Source organism: Alternaria infectoria (genome assembly GCF_024043175.1).
Source record: "Alternaria infectoria strain BMP 0036 chromosome Unknown scaffold_11, whole genome shotgun sequence".
NCBI classification, from domain to species: Eukaryota; Fungi; Ascomycota; class Dothideomycetes; order Pleosporales; family Pleosporaceae; genus Alternaria; species Alternaria infectoria.
Window position 1 is genome coordinate 1,020,946 of NW_026250700.1, and position 23,327 is coordinate 1,044,272.

At 53.0% G+C, this 23,327-nt stretch overlaps 7 protein-coding genes across 7 annotated transcripts; 2 read left to right on the plus strand and 5 right to left on the minus strand.

Annotated features, from left to right (window-relative positions):
• Positions 1 to 593: 593 nt before the first annotated feature.
• Positions 594 to 4,085, minus strand: PRP5 (pre-mRNA processing RNA-helicase; the record flags this gene model as incomplete). Its single annotated transcript, XM_051498563.1, has 2 exons — positions 594 to 3,238; positions 3,290 to 4,085. 2 exons carry the CDS (start codon positions 4,083 to 4,085, stop codon positions 594 to 596), a joined length of 3,441 nt encoding a protein of 1,146 aa, XP_051351497.1.
• Positions 4,086 to 4,356: 271 nt separating this feature from the next.
• On the plus strand, positions 4,357 to 6,763 carry ERB1 (Ribosome biogenesis protein erb1; the record flags this gene model as incomplete). The annotated part of the gene is made up of 2 exons (XM_051498564.1): positions 4,357 to 6,390; positions 6,446 to 6,763. 2 exons carry the CDS (start codon positions 4,357 to 4,359, stop codon positions 6,761 to 6,763), a joined length of 2,352 nt encoding a protein of 783 aa, XP_051351498.1.
• A 1,073-nt stretch (positions 6,764 to 7,836) lies between these two features.
• On the minus strand, positions 7,837 to 8,870 carry J4E92_007202 (uncharacterized protein; the record flags this gene model as incomplete). The annotated part of the gene is made up of 2 exons (XM_051498565.1): positions 7,837 to 8,636; positions 8,690 to 8,870. The coding sequence occupies 2 exons, from the start codon at positions 8,868 to 8,870 to the stop codon at positions 7,837 to 7,839; spliced, it is 981 nt and encodes a 326-aa protein (XP_051351499.1).
• A 602-nt stretch (positions 8,871 to 9,472) lies between these two features.
• Positions 9,473 to 9,892, minus strand: J4E92_007203 (uncharacterized protein; the record flags this gene model as incomplete). The annotated part of the gene is made up of 1 exon (XM_051498566.1): positions 9,473 to 9,892. One exon carries the CDS (start codon positions 9,890 to 9,892, stop codon positions 9,473 to 9,475), a length of 420 nt encoding a protein of 139 aa, XP_051351500.1.
• A 5,587-nt stretch (positions 9,893 to 15,479) lies between these two features.
• Positions 15,480 to 16,765, minus strand: J4E92_007204 (uncharacterized protein; the record flags this gene model as incomplete). The annotated part of the gene is made up of 2 exons (XM_051498567.1): positions 15,480 to 15,625; positions 15,682 to 16,765. 2 exons carry the CDS (start codon positions 16,763 to 16,765, stop codon positions 15,480 to 15,482), a joined length of 1,230 nt encoding a protein of 409 aa, XP_051351501.1.
• A 1,234-nt stretch (positions 16,766 to 17,999) lies between these two features.
• Positions 18,000 to 18,660, minus strand: J4E92_007205 (uncharacterized protein; the record flags this gene model as incomplete). Its single annotated transcript, XM_051498568.1, has 2 exons — positions 18,000 to 18,527; positions 18,580 to 18,660. 2 exons carry the CDS (start codon positions 18,658 to 18,660, stop codon positions 18,000 to 18,002), a joined length of 609 nt encoding a protein of 202 aa, XP_051351502.1.
• Positions 18,661 to 21,393: 2,733 nt separating this feature from the next.
• On the plus strand, positions 21,394 to 22,947 carry PRP46 (pre-mRNA-splicing factor prp46; the record flags this gene model as incomplete). Its single annotated transcript, XM_051498569.1, has 2 exons — positions 21,394 to 21,969; positions 22,024 to 22,947. The coding sequence occupies 2 exons, from the start codon at positions 21,394 to 21,396 to the stop codon at positions 22,945 to 22,947; spliced, it is 1,500 nt and encodes a 499-aa protein (XP_051351503.1).
• Between the last annotated feature and the right edge of the window lie 380 nt (positions 22,948 to 23,327).

Consider the following 23,327-nt stretch of genomic DNA (forward strand, 5'->3'; position numbering starts at 1 on the left):
GAGTCAGGGCCGCCAGGGAAGTTGGAGTAAACAGTGCGAGATATGGTTGGTTATGAACACGCGAAGAAGTTCATGTGGTAGCCAGAAATGCCTCTTATTTGGAAGGTTATCTTAAGCTACACTCTCGTGCCATCTCAGGCTGCACGGAAAAGCACCAGAGTCAAGACCCCACTCCTTCGTACCAGACATGTTTTACCAGAACTACCAGAGTCAAGCCTCCACTCCCCTTCCCGCATATCGCATGTCGGCGAACCGTGTGGCCGAGCCCGTAATGTACAATGATGTCGCTGCCGACGAAGGCTCAGTAGCAGAGTAAAGACCTGTGACGGGTTGTGTAAATCAACGTTGACTCTGGATGGAGCAATGAGGTGAGAACTTACGTTTTGGTACAGCCCAGAGGCATGTATCGTAGCACGACCGTGTTTTGTCGAAACCTTCAACTCCATACCGTGCCCTTCCCATCCATCCATTTGACCATTCCTCCCAATGCAGTAGACTGACGCCATGGAAAAGAAAGCAACGCTGAAAGAACAGAAAGCAACGCTGGCAAGAGAGAGAAAAGTGTCGAGCATACCTTACCGAAGTGAAACTTCTCATACCACACTGTAACGGCCGGTAGGACCACGAGTCGCAGAGGCATCCTCAGCCGCAATGGTTCCCTCGCGCAGAAGACGAGTGAGCTCCATCATAGCCTGAGTGACAATGTTCTCGGTGTCACCCTCGACGAGAATGTACAACTTGGGTAGATCGTTCTCACCAGGCTGCTTAGGAGCTGGGTAGTAGTTGCCCTTGGTCGTGATGGAAACACCAGTCTGCTCCAGAATCTTGGCGACGTTGGTGCGGTTGGTGACGGCCCATCGAGCCTTCTGAGGAAAGTCGTTGATCTCGATGGTAGAGTGGTAGAGACCAGCATCGGGGCCCTTGTTGTCGATGGGCTGACCCGCGTGGATCATACCCTTCTTGCTCAGCCTTCCATCGACCTTGGAGGCAGCGGCCATGGCTCGCTCGCGGGCGGTCATCGGCTTGCCAGAAGCGGCAGCGTCGGGACGCTCAGTCTTGCTGACCACGATCTTGCTGTTCAGTAGCTTCATCCAGTGTGGTTGATCTTCCTCGGCAGCTGCAGCAGGACCAGAAGCGTTACCAACACCAGCTGGGCCAGCGACCTCGGGCTTCTTGATGAGTGGTGCAATCTCTTCTTCGTCTTCACTCTCGTCAACACCTTCCAGCTTAAGTTGACGCTTCTCGCGCTTCTTCTCAAGTGCGCGTGCTGCATCGAGTTTGTCGAGACCCTTGCCACCGAAACCGCCATAGTACTTCTCGGTACCTGCCTTGGCCTTCTCATGGAATGTGTTAGCCATCTCCTGGAGCTCTGGAGGCACTTCTGTACCGCTCTCCTTGAGTGCCTTGACGATGTGAAGAGCGAAGCGCTCTTGACCGGGGTTCTCGATAAGCGTAACAGCGGTACCTTTGTTGCCAGCACGGCCGGTACGTCCGCAGCGGTGCACGTAATCTTCTAGATGGGTTGGCGAATCAAAGTTCAAGACCATAGCCAGGCCAGGGACATCAAGACCACGGGCGGCTACAGATGTGGCAATGAGAATCGAAAGAACACCTTGCTTGAAGTCGTTGATCGCTTCGTTACGATCAGTCTGATCTTTAGCTCCGTGAATCGTGTTGACAGAGAAATACTTAGACTTGTAAAGCTTGGACAGAAGATCTTCGGCTGTCTCTTGCCGCTCAGTGAAGATCAATACCTGGGCATTCTCGTCTTCAGAGAACAACTGACCAAGATACAGCAGAGTCTTGTTGATCTTCTTCTCATAACTGTTCGGTACGACAGAGATGATCTGAGTAATCTCGGGAGCTACTTTGCTCTTACCACCAATTGTGATCTCGGCTGGGTTGTGCAGTGCTTTGCGAGCCAAGGATTGCATGTTCTTGGGCATAGTTGCTGAGAAGAGGACAGTTTGGCGATCAGGACGTACATTGGCAAGAATCTTCATGACTTGAGGCTCGAAGCCCATATCGAACATGCGATCAGCTTCATCAAGGACAACGTAAGTGATGCGGCGGAAAGAAAGCACTCGGCCTTGGTTGACGTTGGTCAGGTCAATCATTCTGCCGGGAGTTGCACATAGGATGTGGATGCCACCACGCTTGATCATAGCAATTTGTTCAGAGATAGGCTGGCCACCATAGGCACACTTGATGGTAACACCCGATGCTGCAAGGAATGGCTTGAGCTCGTTGACAATCTGCAGTGCTAGCTCTCGGGTTGGGGCGAGAATCAGTCCGATAGGCCCATCAGTTGGTTTCAGTGGGCGCTGATCAAGGACATGACGAATCATAGGGATACCGAATGCAAGTGTCTTTCCAGAACCGGTCTTGGCGACTCCGATGAGATCTCGGCCAGATAGAATAGCGGGTACACCTTGGGACTGGATACCTGTAGGCCTCTCGTAGCCGATCTTGGTGAAGACGTCCATGGTAGCTTGCAGCAGGCCCATCTGCGCCCACTTGGTAACAGGACGGGGAACGTCATCAGGCTTGACTTTGATGCCGTCGAGCTCGTGGCGAAGATCTGCGACCTCCTCAGGTGTCATCTGTGCAACTTCGGAGGGCTCAGTGTAGAAGTCTTTCCTAAACGGTTCGTACTCAACTTTATCGTGGTTGACGGTAGGCACCTCCTTCTTCTTCTTTTTCTTGGCAGCGCGAAGTTCGTTAAGGTCCTCATGTTCGACGGAAGTCTCGACAGTCTCAAGCTCGTCAGCAAACATAGTCTGACCCGAAGGAGCTCCGCGGCTTGGTTGTGGCTCAGTGAGATCGGCCATGAAGGCATCAAGAGGATCGACGTCATCTTCTTCGGCGCCTGCATTTTCGTCAACTTCCATCTTGTCGTCGGCAGGGGCTTCGACAGCAGTTGCCTCTTCCATGGCAGTGTCCTCTTGGTTCTCGTTGGCGATCTCAGCGCGACGCTTCTCAAGGCGAGCTTGAAGCTCCGCGTTGTTCTCGTCATCACTGCCGATGTCACTCATTGGAGAGTCGGCGTCGCCGTCGGCTTCGAGCGAGGGTGCCTCGTTGGCGTCGAATTCGGGGAGAGCCTGTAGCTTGCGCTTGCGGGTCGGGCCTTCCTCGTCGAGCAATGCCTTTCTGGAATTCTCTTCCTCAGTCTCAGCAGCAGTCTTGGTCTTGAGACCGAACGAGCCAATGTTACCATTGCCCTTAACAATGGGAACGTCTGTACGTGTAAGCTTGTGGTTCGTGATGAGAGGGTTTGGGATGAACATACTGCTAGCGTTGGTGACAGTCTTGCCTGCAGGCTTGGCCATGTCTAGAGGACGGGCTGCGGCGGAAGCATCCAGTCTGAAGGTCGACTTCTCGGGCTGCTTCTGCTTGACTTTCTCAGTAGCACTCTTCTGCGGAATGACTTTGGTCTTAGCGGTATCAACAAGCTTGGCCTCAGATGCCGGAGCTGGCGGGGGCGTCGCAGTGACTGACGGGGTCGCAGGTGCAGTGGCAGCTGGCGAAGTACCGGAGCCGGGTGTGTCGGTTTTCTCTTTGAGCAGGCGCTCGGCATTGAGCTTCTTCCACTCAGCCAGCTTCGCAGCGCGGTCTGCAAGCTTGTCCTTGGCTTGGGTCTCGGGGTCTTTCTTCCTGTCGTCGCGCGAGGAGTGATCTAGCCGATCGCGCCTGCTGTCGTCGCGTCTGCCGTCATCGCGCCTCCAGCTGTCTGAGCCAGGTGCAGGTGTAGCAGATGAACGGGAACCAGGGCGGCGGGAGGTTGAGCGGCGACGCCGGTCTCTATCACCGTCGCGGTCGCGCCTGTAGCTGTCTCCACGGTCGGCACGGTCTCCTCGGTCACGGGATCGGTCGCGGCGGCGAGGCGGGGAGCGCGAACGTCGACGGTACGTGTCGCCGCGGTCGCGGTCTCGACGGTCAGGCTCTCGACGGTCATCGCGGCGGTCTCGGCGGTCACGGTCGTCTCTGAAGCGGCCTTCGCCATAGCGGTCTCCACGATCTCCGCGTTCGCGGTCGCGGCGCGGGGAATGGCGCCTACGATCGTAGTCAGAGTGGCGCGTCGCCATGGTGAGTCGGTGGAATTACTGCTGCAATCAGTCTGAGGTGGCGTCTTGGCGTAGCAGATGCGGGTGGTGGTTGCAATTGCGTGGGGTAAACAGAGAGTTGGAGTTGCGGAGTTTGCGATAAAGTTGCTGTAGAGTCTCCGAGGATATGCTTGGCTGATGGCAGCCTGGCACGTGCGACGCGCTAAAGCCGAAATCTTGGACGCTAGCGATAATTTTTGGGAAGTTGCGACAGTCCGCGGTGAACGTGAGGAGGAAACATCAAACGCCCAAAATGTCAGTCAACCCGCGCAAGAGAAAGGTAGTGACGCGCCCGGCGCCCGAGCCCAGTGACTCGGAAGGTGAATTGGCCGACGGACTGCTCGAGGGCATCCTGTCGCATTCCGAGGACGACTCGGACGACAGCCAAGATGAAGGCGCCGATACCGATGCTAGCAGTGTGATTGAGGGTCTTTCCGACGAAGATGAAGAGGAGGAGGAAGACAGCGATGCAGAGCAGATTCGTGAGGAAATGCGCAACCTGAATACCTCGGATGTTCCACTGCGCAAGAAGAATGGAGTACCTACACACGAGATGGATCTGGACATGGGTGGCGCAAATGGAGAACTAGAAGACGATGAAGACCTGAAGCCCAACTACACTGTCACCACCGATGCGCACGGCAACACTCGTTACATCTACAAAGAGATCGACCCGGTCTACGAATCCGACGATTCTGACGCCGAAGCTACCAACACGATTGGCAACATCGACCTCAAGTACTACGATGAATACCCGCATATTGGCTACGATATCAACGGCAAGAAGATCATGCGCCCGGCTAAGGGAGAGGCGCTGGATGCGCTGCTGGACAGTATCGACATACCCAAGGGCTGGACAGGCTTGACGGATCCCCAGACAGGAAAGCCGCTGAACCTGTCGCCCGAGGAGTTGGATGTGCTCAAGAGGCTTACAAGGAATGAGATCGTGGAAGATGGTTACGACCCATACCCAGAGATGGTCGCCTACTTCTCTGGCGTCAACACGGAGATTATGCCACTGAGCGCTGCGCCAGAGCCCAAGCGACGATTCATCCCCTCCAAGCACGAAGCGAAGCGCGTCATGAAGATCGTCAAGGCGATTAGGGAAGGCCGCATCAAGCCATACAGGGCACCGGAGGAGCAGGAGGAAGAGCAAGACGTTTTCACCTTTGACGTATGGGCCGACGAGAAGCCCCGCCCCGACAACACAATGCACATCCCCGCACCCAAGCTGCCACCGCCTGGCTACGAAGCGAGCTACCACCCACCGCCCGAGTACTTGCCAGATAAGGTTGAGGAGCAGAAGTGGCTGGAGCAAGACGATGAGGAGCGGGAGACAGACTTCCTGCCCAAGAACTACGATGCCCTGCGCAAGGTTCCTGGTTACGAGACATTCGTCAAGGAACGGTTTGAGCGGAGCTTGGATCTCTACTTGGCTCCCCGTATCCGGAGAAACCGACTCAACATCGACCCTGAATCACTGCTACCTAAGCTGCCGAACCCTGAAGAGCTCAAGCCTTTCCCGACTACATGCGCAGCGATATACCGCGGACAAGAAGGACGTGTTCGTTGTGTTTCGGTCGATCCTAACGGTATCTTTGTTGCCAGTGGAGGTGACGACGGCTACGTAAGGATCTGGGAGCTATTGACTGGTCGCCAGGTCTGGAACGCAAAACTATCAGATGAGGAGGCTGTGGACGCCGTACAATGGAGACCCACCAAGGAGACATCCGTAGTAGCTGCTGCTTGCGGCGAGAACGTCTACCTAATCGTACCTTTCACACTTCTTTCACCGGACATTGAGCAAGCCAGTCGCGAGGTTCTCGACGCCGGTTGGGGTTACGCAGCCTCGAAGCCCACGACAACAACATTCGGTGAGGCGCCCAAAGCAGCACCAGGCAAGTGGAGTCGTCCAGGAGCCCGTTTGGAGAACAAGGGCGTTCTCGTCCAAATCGAAGTTCGAGCAGCAGTCAAGATAGTCAACTGGCACCGGAGAGGAGACTACTTTGCCACAGTCTCGCCCCGCGGTCAAAGCACAGCAGTAGCCATCCACACCGTCTCGAAACACCTCACGCAACTGCCTTTCCGCCGCCTCAAGGGTATCGCGCAAACCGCCCAATTCCACCCCTCCAAAGCCATCTTCTTCGTCGCCACCCGCAACACCATCCGCAGCTACGATCTCGCCAAGCAGGAGCTCGTCAAGATCTTGCAACCAGGTGCTAAATGGATCTCGTCCATCGATGTGCACCCCGGTGGTGACAACATCATTGTCGGAACCTACGACAAGGTAAGTCTCCCATATACCAGAGCACTAGTAAAGCGCATACTAATACCCCCTCCAGCGCCTCCTCTGGCACGACCTCGATCTCTCCAACAAACCCTACAAGACCCTCCGTTTTCACAAGGAAGCTATCCGTTCAGTGCGCTTCCACCAGGGAGGTCTGCCCCTCTTCGCCGATACCTCCGACGATGGCACTATTCAAATTTTCCACGGCAAGGTTGTGGGTGATCTTATGGAGAACGCGACTATCGTTCCTTTGAAGGTACTGCGCGGACACAAGGTCAAGAGCAGGTTGGGTGTTATGGGTCTGGATTGGCATCCCAGGGAGCCGTGGTGTGTGTCGGCTGGTGCGGATGGGACGCTGAGGCTGTGGAGCTAGATTACAGTATTATTGTTCGTCTTCGAAATGATGTTGCATTCGCATGGCGTTGGAGCAATTACGGAAAATGCCACAATTATATGCTTCTTTCTGAATGTCGTGCTCTTTGAGTTACTTGCGACCTGCTAGTGGCAATGATGCATGCAATAGTTTACTGTTGGTTGCACTGCTTGGAAAGGTCAGGCTCCGGGATATCGCGAATACGACCTCTTCGTCCATGACCAGATCACCCAAATCCAAAGCACCCCAGGTAGTACGTCATCATGCATCACAAGGCGTGCCACAACGCCCACCCACATGTCACATCCATACAGTGACTGACTGTCATAAATCTGCCTTCTTCTTATCATCTTCTATTCAAACGTCTGGATAGACCTTCGTACCCTCAACCCAATCCACATCATCTGCCGCCTGCATTTCCACCACCCACCATGTCCTCATCCACTCCCTCCAGCCCTCTCCTCCGTCTCCCCAAAGAACTGCGCTACGAGATCTACGACCATCTCTGCCGCCAGGAACCTAAGCGGAATCGGACTGCGCACCCATGTGAGCAATTAACCGCTTACATCGACCAAAGAGCCCCACCGCCCGAGTTATCCGTGACATGTCGTTTCCTCCGCAACGAGATCCACGCCTACTTCCATTCAAAAGCCACCTTGGGTTTCTACCCACTTTCCCGCTCGTGCATTCTCGAAAGCTCGATCGAAGCAATCGCCCTCCGCGCCAGCGCTGGACCTTGGGCCGGATAATTGCTGCGTGTCGTGACAAGTCTGGTAGTTACTGGCTGACTGGAAGCAAGAAGGAATGGTCGTAATCATGGAGAGTGTGATCGCGAAGGGCGGATGCATGGTCGCTGCAAAGCTGTGTGGGCGAGAGATCCTACACTCCATAGGTGCCCAGATACTACAACGTTCCGAACTATGCAGGTGTGATCCGTCCATATACCCCATAGCAACCGGAGCCTTTACCTTACCTCAAGACTTCATGGTGAGGGTTCTCAAACTAGCAAGCGCATCATTAATCGTCTTAGTTGCGTCTTCTATATGGTTTGTCTTGCATCTACCTCCACCCGTTCACTCATCCCTGAACCACACTAACAACCTCTCATTAAACTTCCTTACACCCTTGAAAGCCTCCGGCCCATTACAGTCCTGAAACTTCGTTAAGCCATCAAACATCATCATAAGATCATTATCAAACCCATCACCAAGCACCCTCCCACCCTCTTCCCCATCCCCGGCGTCCTTCAGATCCACAAAAGCCAAAATAGCCTCCGCATGCGGCACATCATCTAGACCCCTCAGAAACTCCTCCCACTGCCTCCCCGGCAGGCCAAAATATCCCGTCACGCTGCGAAACGCGGCGAGACGGTAACGCATGCTCATCCACTTCTCGAACGCGAGATGTAGGCGAAGTGCGCTGTCGTTATGATCAGAATGCCAGGCATCAGCATCAGTGCAGTGAAATTGGTTGAGTAGAAAGTCCATGCGTTCTTCCGCAGCGGAGTCGTAGTTGGTGGGATCGAAGTTCTTGATACCGTTCAGGTAGGAGACGAGTAGTCTATAGAGTTCGAGACGGTATATGCGCGTTTGCCGCGTCGTGGGAGAGGGGTTGGAGATGAGAGAGCGGATTATGGCGTCGGTATATGCGTCGCTTGATGTGTCTTCGTCGGTTACAATGATTTGGCCACTTGGAGGGTAGATGATAGAGTCTACTGCATCGTTTTGCGTTTGTGTATCTGGTATGACGGAATCCTGTCTGAGGGGGTTTCGGTAGGTGCCCGATGGGCCGGCGGCGTTGTTGATGTCGTTATCGTACTCGTATTGCATCTCATCTGCGTTGGACGTAGCGATATCATTCTGGATTCTTGAATCTAATCAAGGTAAGCTTCAACGTTCAGTGTTGCTGTCGGAATAATGAACTTACCGACTTCTCCGGGATGGACATCTTCCGCATCGACCACCGTTTCCGCGTCTGCGGTTTCTTCACGAGGCGGTGCCCACGTCGCGTCTGAGTCGTATGTGGTCTCTCTACGTCTTTGAAACGATGAGCGGCCCAGGTTCGGAACCGCAGGAGGGGATATGGGGGAGAACGTGGGAGGAGACATGGAGATCGAGTAGGGATCTCGTGACTGGTTAGTGAGGACAGGGATTGTTCGAACGCCCTTTGAAGGCTTCGAGAGCTTCCCAGAAGGTGTTTGTTCGTGGGAATACTGCGCTTTCCTCTTACTCGGTGTGGTGGTCTTGTTCACGGAGGTGAAACTAGTGCTTGTAATCTTCTCGTTGGCACTGGCGAATGTCGTATCTCTGCGCGGTTCCGGTGTTGGATACATGCGTGGTGGCTCTGGCGCTCTAAAAGATACGCCTATGATTCTAGGGCTATCAGATTCTGCGAGATCTTCGATGGGGTCTTCATGTTGATTATCTTGAGATGGACTGTCAAGCTGTTAGCACGAATAGTAAGATGTCTCAGCACCGCGTTGGCAAAGCATCGCAAGGGAGCTACATACTAGTGACAAGTTAGCAAGACATCTTGAGAGCTATTCGTGACGGCTACTTTACCCTCAAGTCTCGGGTCCGACCTTTTGCTTTCCCTTTTCGTGGAGTCGCCTTGTACTCTCTGACCACGGTACATATGAGCCAGCATCGGATGTAGAACAGAATACTAAGAGGGCGTCAGTAAAGTCGTTCATGAGAACGCATCAAGTGCTCACTTCTGGCGGTCTTTTGGGTCGTCCCAGTCCTGCTCCTCGATGCCGTTTCCTTGGGATTCACCTGACGAGCGTATTTCGCCGTCTTCTATACGACCCCATATCTTCACTCCAAATTCTTGTCCGAGCCGGAGGACATCTTCCGAGAAGGCATTGTCTTCAGCCAGGTAAGTATGGAGTTCTTCAATGGTGCCACGATACGACGTAGCAAACGACTTTGCTATTCCCTCAACCACTCTTTGCAGTTCGTTAGCCTTGTCTGCCTTCTCCTTGTTGACGAAGTAGCCGTGTTGCTCATCATGTAACTTCTCACTGATCAAGCCAAGAGACTCCCAGGCATGCATCGCTTTCTTACGCTTGTTGATACAAGCGTCAACAAACGCTGCACGATCATCCTGAGAGTTGAGTGGAGGTGCCATAATAGAGTGAGAGATAATGACGAATATGCCATTTCAGAAATCGGTTGGAGTGGCGAATATAACCAACGTCCCATCAACGCTCTCGTGGAGGCTGCGCGAAACAACCTGTCGTGCATGGCTGAGACTACCCGCGCATAAACGAAGTTGTGGCGTTGACGATATCCAAAAGCTGAACAAGTTCATGCGATACGCTCAGAGATGTCGCGAATAGGGTACTGATTTGCGCTGCCCAGTCGCTTGTTAGAACAAGGGACATCTTTCGACTGGTTGTGTTGCTGCTGCCTACCCGACTGTTCGCGGGCTGTGCAGGCGGCGCAGCCTCGCGACGTGCGCCAGAACCCGGCTGCGCATGCCAAATCTTGTCACAGCTCTGTCTTGGAACGAAACCTGATAGATAAGGAAATTTGAAATCGTGATTGAAGATGTCTTTGAAGATGTCTTTGGAGATGTCTTTGAATTGTTTCCAGCATCCGTGTTGGGCCTGAGGATGTACGTGGGGTGGGTAACGGCAATGGTTACCAGTAAGAGGTGTGCTCTACGCGCCACTATTCTGGAGTGTGACCGAATTCGCTACACCCAGACAATGCGATAGGATGAAAACTTCCGACCCCATCATCACCCCGGAAGCCTCGCAGTCAATGCTTGATCAGTCGTTGGCTTCGCTTCAGCCCGCAGCTGACCAACGAGGCGGCTCGGTCCGATGCCGGCCATTCTCCAGATACTTGGTAGGCGGAGACTGGTGAATTACGATGGCTTTGCTTTCGAAGCAGTAGGAATCGCTCATAAGATGCTTGCGCTTCGATTTTGCGCGCCTTCCTCTATCAAAGCCTGAAGAAGCCTCACGGTCGTATTCGTATTGTATCCAGTTTGCCGCTCAACCTCGTTCAAGACGTTCCAGATACGCGCCTTTCTTGAGATCCCATGGATATGTTTCGCGGCTGGAACGTATCAGTGACCGTTTCGCTGTGATCGAATAATAATTTGACTATGTGTAGCCGGAAGAATGGATACGTACCATAGAAGAGACCATGCGTAGAGAATACCATCAGCGATGGGGGGAAATCTGATATTGCTATGTTGGTAATCTCCATAGCCTGCTCCTGGATCAGGGGAATGTATGCCTCGTCTTGAAGCTCTGGCTCTGCATAGAGCAGGATATGTGTTATGTGATACCCTGAACCCGTTAGATTATGTTGAGCGCTACGTGCGTCTATAAACGTACAAAACGCTGTGGCGGCTGCGGCCGCCACTGGGAAGTATACTTTGCCAAAGCCATCTTCGTCTTTCTCCCCATATGAAATACCAACAAACGTGTCAGAAAGCCCCCTTCGCCACATTTCGATCTCGTGCAGGAAGCTTTGGCGCTGCTCTTTACCTGCTTCAGTTCGTCCATCTGGTCCAAAAATGAGATTGAGAACTCGCGCTAATATCCAAAGCATGTGGTTTCCCAAAATATCTTCTCTAGTCTCACCCTCTACCCAGGACACCTCCCATTCTGCAGGGTCTAGTACCAGAGGCTGCTCGCTAGCCATAGCTACAACGATCTCGTGTCGGATATAGATCCAGAAGTTGGCCAGATCAGTGCCGCTTGACTGTGCGGTAACATGTCGTGATTTGATTAATACTGTAAGGCCTAGGAAGTGTCGCCGGTAGTCTTCAGAGCGCAAGGCTCCGTGGATTTCGTAGCTCAAGAGCAGCATACTTGCGGTAAGCGCATGTTCGTGCGAAGGCATGCTCAAAGCTTCTATGAGTAGGCGCAACGACTCGCCATAATGCTTGGAAGCTGTGACTTGCCAAGAAGGATCATTGCTCGAATTGGAAAGGGCTAGATAGTTGGCGGTAAAGGCGCATACACAGTGAAACAGAAGCGGCGATCTGAGGACCAGCTGTGGGATTTTGTGCTGAAAGGTACTGGCATGATCAAAGATATCCATCCATGTTGCGACGGTGCGTACATAGGTCTGGAGTAAAAAGGCGCTTTCTGGTGTCAAGCGTACCTTCTTCGGACCATTCGCTTCGTCGGAACCTGTTGTCGTGACACCATTAGCAGGTATGTAGTTCTGATTTGACAAAGTGTCTTCAGGAAGGTCAAGATCATTCATCCGTGTCCTAAACACGTCAACGAGAAGCGGCGTATCATTGTTTGGTTCGTCCGGTGTTGTATCGACACGAGGGGTAGCCCATACGATCTCCTCGGATAGCTCGCAGTCGAGGTTGAGGCGTTCACAGTTCCCGCATACTGGCCTTTTCTCATCGCAGCGAGTGTGACGGCGTTTGCAGGTGGCGCTGGAGCGACTCAGTCAGCCAGAAGTACAGGTTTTCGCGATGAAAATAGCAGCCAGACGTACCAACCTTGATGGCATTAGCTTATCTCAGCATCGCAGCAGAGTTTCATAGATCACGGTACATACCTGTTCTACTGCGCGGGCCGCCCCTCCGCTTCTTTTTCAATCTTGTATCGCCACTCATTATTGGTTGAGGTGCAGTTGTAGAGTTGTGAGTGGATGGCTACATAGATGCTTTCGGAGATCAGCGATCCGGCAAGTCCAGATCCGCTCTAGCGCGACGCGCCGTGCGCGTATGCGCGACATCCGCCGGGACGCGCATCGCACACGCACATCACATTTGGCAACCTTCACTTTCAAGGTTGCATGCAATGCGGCTGTGTTCCTACTTTGATGTATGACCGAGCGAAAGTCAATATATCACCACTAGTTGCAGTCGGAGAAGGCCGGTTTCACGATGTCTTCATTGAGCTTTCGCGGGAGGAGCTGGTTGAACGCGCACTGGGCGAACAAGTCAGTTACCACACGCCACTTCAAGGGCTTACTGACCTGCCGCAGCTGCTTCTCCACGCAGTATCAGAAGACCGCGCGCATCTTTTCAACATTCTCTGGCCGTTAGGGGATCAAATTCTACATCTGGATAGAAGTGTGATCAGCAACATGGGCTGTAACGAGAAATTCCCCGTGGATACCAGCAGGGGTTTCAGGATGCTCTCGCAGCGCGCCTATACCAGCGATCATCGTTCGAAACGACCTTGTATCAATCACATGCTCGTATAACCACCTCTGGCCGAGGATTCGCAATGCTCCTTGCACCCCACGGCGTGGGGTACGAACGTGCGAAGAGTGTACGCAAAGTTTACCAGAGTCCCCACAGTTGTTCGTGAGTTTCCGAAGTCAATCTGCTCAGCTCGTTCCTCGGAGCCACTCGTTCAGACTACTATGATTCAGCATCCCTGCGACCCCTGCCAGATCTGAGGGCTGTGTACTGTTCAGCTTCACCAGCTGTCTCTTTGGAGAAGACAGGAGACGTGCAAGGTCCCGCTGGGCACATCTTCGCCTGCCTCAGGGAACATCGAATTTGCTCTATCCTGACTATGGTTATTCTTGGGATGGAACGAGACGTTGCCTGTGAGCGAAGAACAGGCCGTTGCAACATCGGCAAAACTCACCCTCGGAGATCAAGATCAGGATCTTTCAGCAGAGCAAGAGAATGGCGCAATGGCGTTCGGGCTGATTGTCGCAATCCCGATACGGCAATATTGGCTCCAAAGGGACGAGATCCAGTTAGACATTGGACTAGGATCCTCGCCAGGGGAAGCCAACAGGATTTTCCGCACGACAACGTGGGGTACGAATGGGTGAAGTATGGATGGTTGAGACATCGCGACATCTGGTAAGAATCAGCGAGCCATGACACCTGTCAGGTAGAAAAAGCAAAATGCACACCGGCCTCTAATACCGACCCTGTCCCTGACGGAGATATTTGAGAAAAACCGCATCCAACAGCTGCTAGGAACGGGAGCAGCGGCACGCACGTGGATTTCTCACCGGGAATCTCGCGTTCGAGGCCGCATCGGCCAGCCGGCCCCTTCTCCGCATGACTAGCGTAAACCCAATCAGCCTCACGCAACATTGGAAGTCAAGCAAAACGATCGCCCTCAGCGCCACAGTCCCTAGCAACTCCCGGTCGATCATAGGCTTGACCATATGATTTACGCAAGAAGAAAATAATGGAGCGTCATTTTGTGGGACCAGGACAGATGTCAGGTTGCGAAAAGGGTCCAGTTAAGGACTCAAGGATCCCCAATCGAATGATTATTGATCACGTCTTTCTTTCTGCGAACGCGTACGACTCGTCTCGATCTCGGTTCCGAACTGCTGTCAAGAATGAGGCTGTTCGCCTGTCTTTTCTTGATGCAGACGTTCGCTGCTCAAGCCCTCCCTCTACAGGTGCGGCAAGAGGACTTTCGGAACTCGAACGTTTTTATCGACAATGGCGAACTTCCACGGGATAGGTCAATATTCACGATCATATCTTTGTTGTGCATGATGGTGTGCTCACTATTACTGGGTTAGTTCTTCTTCCGTACCCAATCGATCTCAAGGCCAGACGATGGCCTTTGCAACATGCATCACGCCATCAAGTTTGGACCAGTCGTGCGTTCACTTTCTGACACAGACCATAGGTTCACGGTTCGAGAAACTAAAACGCCGCATTTTGAGAAAGCATCGCCTCATGTCTGCGCTTGTCTTCATGCTATACGTACTGGTCTTGATGTTCATCATCTGCTCAGCCGTTCTTGTGGCAGGCCAGGGGCTCTATACCTACGAGCTCTGCGTTGCGGGAACATGGGTTTGCTTGATCTTCTACACGCTCATCAAAGCTATCATGTAAGTGTGCATCGACGAAGCCCGGCTATTTGCTAACATATGGTAGCTATATCTTCTTGGTCGAACGCATCCATGTCGTCCGCGCGCCTTTCGTCAATAGGCGAAAAGATAAGATATACCTATGTTGCATGGCCATGATCGTCGTGTTGTACGGTACTGTTGCCATCAACTCCTATCTGAACCACGTCACCGAGTTGCACGAATCGGACGGACGCTGCCACTTTGGCATTCGCGGCATCGCATCGATACCGTTTACCGTGGTCAACTTCTTTACGAATATTATTCTGACTGTGGTCTTCTTTTACCTACTCTATCCGGTCGTAGGGTTACCTGGTGCATCTACTCTTTCCAGGATCTTCAAGAGGAAGTCGAGTCACAATGAGGATACAGTGCATGGAGGACAGGATACGCCAGCTAGGAAGAATATCAAGACACTGCTGTGGAAGAGTATCATTGGGTCGCTCTTGATAGAGATACCAACGGCGGCGAATATGGTACAATTCTTCCTTACCAGGGGCGAAGAGCTGGGCATGATATGCCTGGCGATCTGTTTGGTAGACGTTTGCTGGGACGCTCTTATAATCCACTGGCTTACATTCAATTCTTCGGCGTCGGCGGCAGAGAAGGACTTGTCGCGATCGACATTGGTATCTGAAGATGAGATCGATCCGATACAGGGACGAGTTCTGTCTCCATTAAGAAGTCGCGACGAAGGCAAACATATCACGCAATGCACGACCGAAAAGCCAACGGACGCGCATATGGCCGCGTTCGACTTTTCGTGCGAAGGCGCTCGAGACTCTACGGCTGAGCTGATAAAGCCAGCACCTGTTAAACAATGACTTTACAAGAGATAGTTCTCGTCATCATATCATTCCATCGAAATTGTTCATATCTACGAACCCATATCAATAACCTGACTTTCCTGGAACTATTCCGTAACACGGCCCGTCCTTCCCAAACATCTTCTGTAAATCAGCAACGATCACATCTGGTCTCTCATGTGCAGCGAAATGCCCACCCTTCTCGTGAACACTCTCATGAACAAGCGGACCTAGTCGCAGATAAGTCAGCATAAGGTACAACCTAATCACCACGAGAAAAACGTACCTAACGTCTTCGCCCACACCCTCGGCACAACAGTAATCTCTCTAGGAAAGTGCGCAACACCCAACTTCACCCGATCAATCCACGTCGTCGTGCGCTCTCGATTTGGAATCAGATCCGTAGGATTGTGTTGCGCTTCGTAGTAGATCCTCACATGCGCATTGGGTCCTGCTGTGCTGAACCAGTATACACTAACCCAAGTAAGCACCTCGTCGTCAGTCCAAGGGTAGCCGTCGGTCCAATCGATCAGCTTCTCGTAGATCCATGCCAGTAGAGCTACGGGGCTATCAGCGAATGCGTAGGACAGCGTCTGTGGCTTGGTGGATTGCAACTGGCGATACGCTTGGCCCTCGTTGAGAAACCATTCTGAGCGCTCGATTCCCTTGGCCTCGGCTTCTGTGTAAGGAGTAACAGCGTGCTGCAGAGCAAGTGCAGGCTGCGATGTGAACGTAGGTGCTTGCGCGCGCACCATGTTGATGTGACTTGCGAGAACATAGTCAGGATACAGCAACCCCATCGATCTCGTAATCCAAAAACCCCAATCACCACCCTGCGTAGCGTATTTCTCATATCCGAGATCTTGCATCAACCGATGGCACGTCTCCGCGTACTGCGACAGCGCAAAGCCAGGCTTGCTAATCCTCTGACTAAACCCAAAGTTCGGTAAAGACGGCGCGACGACGTGGAATGCGGGTTTCCCATCTCTCTCACCGGCTTCGAGGAGCGGAAGCAGTTTTGTCACTTCGAGGAAGGAGCCTGGCCAGCCGTGGCTGAAGAGGAGGGGTATGGCGTTGGGGTTGGGACTTTTCTTGTGCACGAAGTGGATGTCGATTTGGCCGAAACCATCGACTTGGACTTTTTTGCGATAGTTTGGCAGCTTGTTCATCTTGGATTCGGCGGCTCGCCATGAGAAGTTCGTTTCCCAGTGTTTTGCTAGTCGCTTGATGTCAGAGAGTGGTGAGCCGTAGGGCCATTGATCGGGTGTGTCGAGTTCATCTGGAAAGTCGGCATCTGATAGCTTGCGTTTGAGCTTTTCGATTGCGGAATCAGGGACTGATATCGTGTATGGTTGGGGTTCTGGAGCCATTACGACTGTGTAGAAAAGGTTGCGAATGTTGAAGTTGGCGATGTTGCAACTACGCTCGTCCGCTCTCTACGTGATGTGACCCCTCACTTGCATCTCAAAGCACGACAGCGCCCTTTTAGCTATCCGTGTACGCCGGAATTGACGTCACGAATTCATTATGTGCAGTTGCCTTGTCTGCTGCAGCGAGTAGTCACCCTTTACAACGCTTACTAACGTCGCGCCTGCAGGATACACGCGATCTAGACTTCCGCTGGGGTAGTTTTCCTTTTTCAGGATCATGTATATTTCGATCGAGTAAGCGCAGGTCTTGGACCAAAGTTTTGTGGTCGTGCCTTGCGCAATTGATGGCCTTGTCACTCAAGCTGATTGTTTGGTGGTGGGTGAGATGACGCAGCTGGGTATCGCGAACAGTCGCTTAAATGTTGAGAGGCTTGTTCTCCTCAAGCAGTATACCTCGCACGATACAAGTAAGTGGCTAGCTACCTGTCCCAGAATTGCAGTGGGAAGAGCTCCAGAGCAACCTTGTTCAGCAACAATTATGTTTCCCAACAACTGGGCAGACGCCGGATTTTCCACGGCGTCCGTCGAGTCTCTAAGCTCTCTTGACGTATATGAGATCGACTGTAATGTTTATCAACAAATACCAAGCGTGTTCAGTTGAGTTGGGCAGACGACACAACGTCTGCAAGAGCCGAGCTAAGTGTAAGGGCCGTCTACGGTGATTACGCAGGAGAATAGCAGTACGAGAACGCCTCCGTCGCTTCCACTGCGGTGAATCGGTAAAAGAGCATCGTGATAATTTGCATAAAAAGAGTACATTACACATGCTTAGCGTCTGTATACGCTAAGAGTGCGGGTAGCTTCAATCCGAACGAAGGCATGGTAACCCTTGTGTTCTCATTTCGGCAACACGATGGTGCTTACTCTGACGTCACTGGGCAACTTTTCAGCTTCGGTACGACCGAATGCAAACAGCCACCGGGAGATTCTGACGCGTTAGAAAGATTGCAAGTGAGCAGCGAGGTAACAGGATGCGAAATGCATCGGGTTTAGAGGGTGACACAATAGAACGAGACGAGAGAAAGGTTTCGAGTTCGAAATATTAGGTATCGCATTATCGGTTTTAGGTTGTAATACAAGATTCGATCCATCCATCCCAACGTGATTCCATTACATCCTGACCGTGACTAACCAGTCAATCCGTTCATGCTTGCCACCAAGGGCTTGAGGGTATCTACAAAGCGAGCATGGCAAGGGCGGCGGCACCGAGGATACCGACAGCCTGGGTAGCCTGAGCAGCGGCACCGGTGAACTCGGACATGGAAGCAGAGGGGGTCATGCTCATCATGCTCTCGCTGGCAGTGGGGGTACCGGTCATCATGGCGGAGGACATCTCAGAGGCCATAGAGGAAGCGGCAGACTCGACAGCGGAGGAGGCCTCAGACATGACGGAGGAAGCCATGGAGGAGGCGGAGGCAGCGGCAGAAGATGCCATGGAGGCGGCAGCGGATGTGGCGCTGGCGACAGCAGAGCTGGCCATGGAGGGAGCAGCGCTGGCACCGGGGATGTTGATGGGAACACCAGCAGCCTTGCAGGTGTCCTGGACGGCGGAGATGGCCTTGGCCTGGTCCTCCTGCTCGCAAGCACCCTGGACGCAAGGCTGGACCTTGCCGAGGAGCTCAGCACCCTTCTTGCAGTGGCACTCGAAGTCAGTGAGGGAGGAGCAGCCGTCGCTCTGGAGAGGAGCGAGGAAGCATTGAAGCTGAAAGGCGTTAGTTTGTGATGAGTGCAAAGGTTATCATGGAATGACATACGGCGCAAGATGGGATGTTGCTGAGCTGGGCAGAGCCAACGGAGGCCAGAGCGGCGAAGGCAGCGATGGTGAAGGTCTTCATTTTGACGGTTGTCTTGGTGTTGATACGGTGATCGGTGTAGTGAAAGTTCTTTGATGTATGTATAACGACAGTTGAAGCTTGCAGGAAACCGAACAGGAGGCTCCCATGAGCTCTTTATATCAAGCGGAACCGTAGGCCACCCGTGTCCAGGTGAGAAACAAGCTAGCACCCAAGTGGCTCCACACTGGGCGTGTTGTTCGCCCCCGTTCGAGATCTTCAAGCAGCCCCTGGAGGTATTGCTCGATGTGGTAGCGCGTGATGACACTACCCCAGACTACGCGTCGCTAGCTGCGGCTCGTCGAGGCCGGACTTGTGAGGGCAGAGTCTATTGCCACACAACTAGGCGCGGCGCGCCTTGCCAGCGAATGGTCGTGAATCATGAAGATTGAAAGAAAGGAGATGGTACCGCGTAACTTTCTCTACATATTCTTGAGTGTCATGTAGAGATTGCGAGGAGCGTGTAGTGTTATTGAACCGAGTAAGAAGCCATCCGATCGTCGATTGGACATCATTGGTGAGCTTTGGTGTTGGGCGACGGCGAGCTCCAGCATAGAACAGGGACCAGATTGATCAAGGCGCCAAGAACCATGCCGCAGAGACTAGAAGCTTTTGCTGATTGGGTCTCATGAGGCCAGTGACGGTGCGGCCGTTCCCATCTAATCGCTTCCGGGACTAGTGCGAAGCGAGAAGATCCGGGGCAGCCCTGAGGCTGTGAAGCCGCGCAACAAGGCAAAACCAACCACTATGTGCATCGTCGCTTTGCGCAGATCTTCAATCGTCAAAGTTTTCATCTCCAGTCCGGCTGGGTGGCCATTGGATGGCGGCAAGCGTAAATGCGACACAGAAATCGATATATGGCGCAGGATCCAGTGTTACAAACCCCGCGACATCTCGACCATTCTCGGCCAAACATCCGGGATAATCCATGCTTACACCCTTTGGCTAAGCTCGGTCGCGCAGGAACATGGCTAACCCGCCGAACGGATGCGCCATCCGAACGTCCACCGCTGTCTGCGAAATTCCCGGCAAAAAGACGGTGGCATGGCGTAAGACTGGCGGCCTTGTTGTACCTGCATTCGTGTGTCTAGGCGGCTGTAAGAAATATGCTTGTGTACTCCTATTCTCAAAACACGAAATACCTACTTCTAGGCCCAGAACACTTACTCTTGAGTTACTTTGTGGTGGGTGTGCCGCCAATACGACCCTGTTGTTGGAGTGCAAGGGTTTAACCGTTCCTGCGTCATTTCGTGCGGAGGTGGCTTTCCTCCTCTGGAAGGATCTGACGACTCGGTCTGGCTCTCCATTCAACTTCCTCGGCAGCATGTGCTTGACCGCGCGCCGTTCAGCTGCTTTTGCGCAATCCTGGAGCTATGAAGCGGAGAACCCGGAAGATCTGGGGAAACAAGCATCGTCGCCGTGACCGCTGGGGTTTCCGTACCCCAGGGTCGCGACAGTTTTGCGCAGTCATAAACGTGGTCGCGATGCAGGAAACATGTGCGCGGTACTGACAGCATCTGACATGTGAGCTTTGCGGCGCAATATTACTGTGCCATGCCGTACGAAGGAGAGGCTCACTCGCATCCCCTGCATGTCCCGTACATTCTGATGTGTGCACGCGAGCGTTGGGCATTGGATCGTCTAGCCACGACGAGTATTGGACGATCCGAAGTTGGTACCCATGTGAACAACCAGATGAGGGCTCTTACGTACAAATTACCGGTCATGTAACCCCATTGAGCTCCCAGCATTGCGTCCTGGGTTCCCAACTGCGGAGTAAGACCAGTCGGCTCCTCCGCTTGGGATTTGTGCATTGGACCTTCCATCCAACCGCCATAGACCACCGTCATTTACTCGAAGCCTAGATTCTTTGCTTCCAAGGCTTGTTGAGATGCTCAACCTAGATCTCGGAAAGATGAGGTACACTTTAGTCGAAAGCAACAGTGTTATCCTATCTTGTCGACTTCGTTCAGCTTTCGCGCTCGAGCTCGATGAATCTTTTCGTATGTAGCTTGGGTTGGGAATTTTGTGTTGGCGTATGGCTATTTATATGCAACAACCTAGAACGCCTTTCCAGAGTAGTTCGCAAACCAAAGTTATATGGTTGTGACGTTAGTTGTCAACGATGAGTATGATAGGATGCTTGCATCGGTGTACGCTTGGTATCAATGGATACTGTGTTGCTTGCAGCCAGGCGTCATTGACGGTCGGCGCGAAGCAGTCGAGGGCCACGACACGTTTTCAGCCTGGAGATAGGTACAACAACCACATACTCTTTCTTGGCAGGAATCGTCCAGGACGGCAGTATTACAAGCTCCAAGTCTTGTCCTAGACGAGGCCGCCGTACCACAATAGACAACCCAGGCAGCAACCATTCTGACGATTTCCGCAATAGGGATCGGAAAACTGCAAAGACTGCGTATAGGATGCGACAGATAGTTTGACGAGTTAAGCAATACTTAAGGTAGCAAGACGTGTTCTGGGTAGACACCGTGGTGAGAGAGTGCTTGGGCAGCGGAGATGATTAGATAAGATAGCGCTCGGCCTTAGCTCGGCTTAGCTCACAAGGCGCGCTAGTGAAACTTCGCGATGGAGAGTCGACGACCAGCAGTTGGCCTTCAGCATCACCACATACGTCAACACGTGAGTCTCTCCTATAACTGTCGCCTCAGTCGCGAACAGCCGCAGCTAATCTTGATGCAGTAATCCTCCCCTCCTCCACATCACCTCGCCAACATGGCCGAAACCGCAGCTTCGCGACCTCTCAGCACGGCAGAACAGCTTATTCGATCCTCGTCGAAACGGACACGCGAGATATTCGCCGCCGATTTCGCGTCATCAGCGGCACTAGATCACGCTTCAAATGGCAGCTTCTCGATACACCCAACCACGCCAGCGCCCTCGGCCGCTGCAGACCAGGCCAGCGTCGCATCGCGCATTCGCAACGAATATGAGCATGTACGCGAGCTACCACCCGCGCTAGCTGCTAAGATGGCCAGCGCAGCATCTACAGCGGCCGAGCGACGCAAGAAGATCAAGGCGCAGAACGCTGAAGAGAAGGCCTCGGACCCCAAGATGCAAAGGATGATCGATGGCGTCTCCGAGAAGGCGGACAAGGCGCGTGATGCACAGTCGATGCAGTTGGCAGTGAGGGCGGGAGGCAAGGGTGCTGCACCAAACGCTCATGGACCTACGCCAAGCAGAGACCAGACGTCGAGCGCGTTGGTAAGGAAAGACGTGGTTCGTCAAGCGAAGCCTGACTGGCATGCGCCATGGAAGGTCAAGACGGTCATTAGCGGACATATGGGATGGGTAAATTATGCGATGGTATTTTTCGAGAGAGCGACAGCGGCTGACTACGTATAGGTGCGATCGGTGGCGATGGAGCCTGGAAACCAATGGTTCGCGACCGGTGCCGCGGACAGGACGATTAAGCTTTGGGATCTGGCCAGCGGTCAGCTGAAGATCACCTTGACAGGACACATTTCGGCAGTCAGAGGACTTGCTGTGAGCCCAAGGCATCCGTATCTCTTCTCTTGCGGAGAAGACAAGATGGTCAAATGCTGGGATCTCGAGACCAACAAAGTCATTCGACATTATCACGGCCACTTGAGCGGAGTCTACTCGCTTTCGCTTCACCCGACCGTGGACGTGCTCTGCACAGGAGGAAGAGATGGTGTAGTCCGTGTCTGGGATATGCGATCGCGCAGCAATATTCATGTTCTCGGAGGGCACAAGGGAACCATTTCCTCGATCCAGTGTCAAGAAGCCGAGCCCCAAGTCTTGTCTGGAAGCATGGACAGCACAATACGACTCTGGGATCTGGTCGCCGGAAAGACTCGTACGGTTCTCACACATCACAAGAAGTCGGTTCGCTCTCTTGCCACACATCCCACGGAATTTACATTTGCATCTGGATCGGCGCAATCGGCGAAACAATGGCTATGCCCGAACGGCGATTTCATGCAGAACTTCTCGCCGGTCAACAGCATCATCAACACACTCTCCGTAAACGAGGACAACATCATGTTTGCCGGTAGTGACAACGGCGAAGCCTCTTTCTACGACTGGAAGACAGGCCATCGGTTCCAGCATGGCGAAAGTATCGCACAGCCGGGTTCTCTCGAAGCTGAAGCAGGTGTAATGTGCTCGACATTCGACAAGACCGGCCTGCGTCTCATCACTGGAGAGTCGGACAAGTCTATTAAGATTTGGAAGCAGGACGAGAACGCCACGGAAGAGACACACCCGCTCGACTGGAAGCCGACACTTGGACGACGGAAGTTCTAGATGGATATGGTTGGGTCAGACGAGAAAGCTTGTGCATAGTATCGGAGTTGGAACGGCGTCATGAATGTAAACTATTGGGATCATGGCATTATCTGCATAGGAGGTTATACCAAGCAGGAGGAGCGCAGTCATTTCCACGGGGGTTGATAGCGCTCACAAAACTAGCGCAATACAGAAGCTTCATCAGGTGCTTTCTATGTACTACACTTGTTGAGTTTACTGCGAGGATGTCGAACAAGATACTAACGTTCGTGATACTCGCTGAATACGATATACGCGGGTCGACGTCAGCAGTGGTCTAAGCTCGAAAGTGGGTTGTCCAAAGAACACCAAGCCTCCCGCACCCTCAGCCATCCCGCTCAAGATGCAGAAACGGGCGC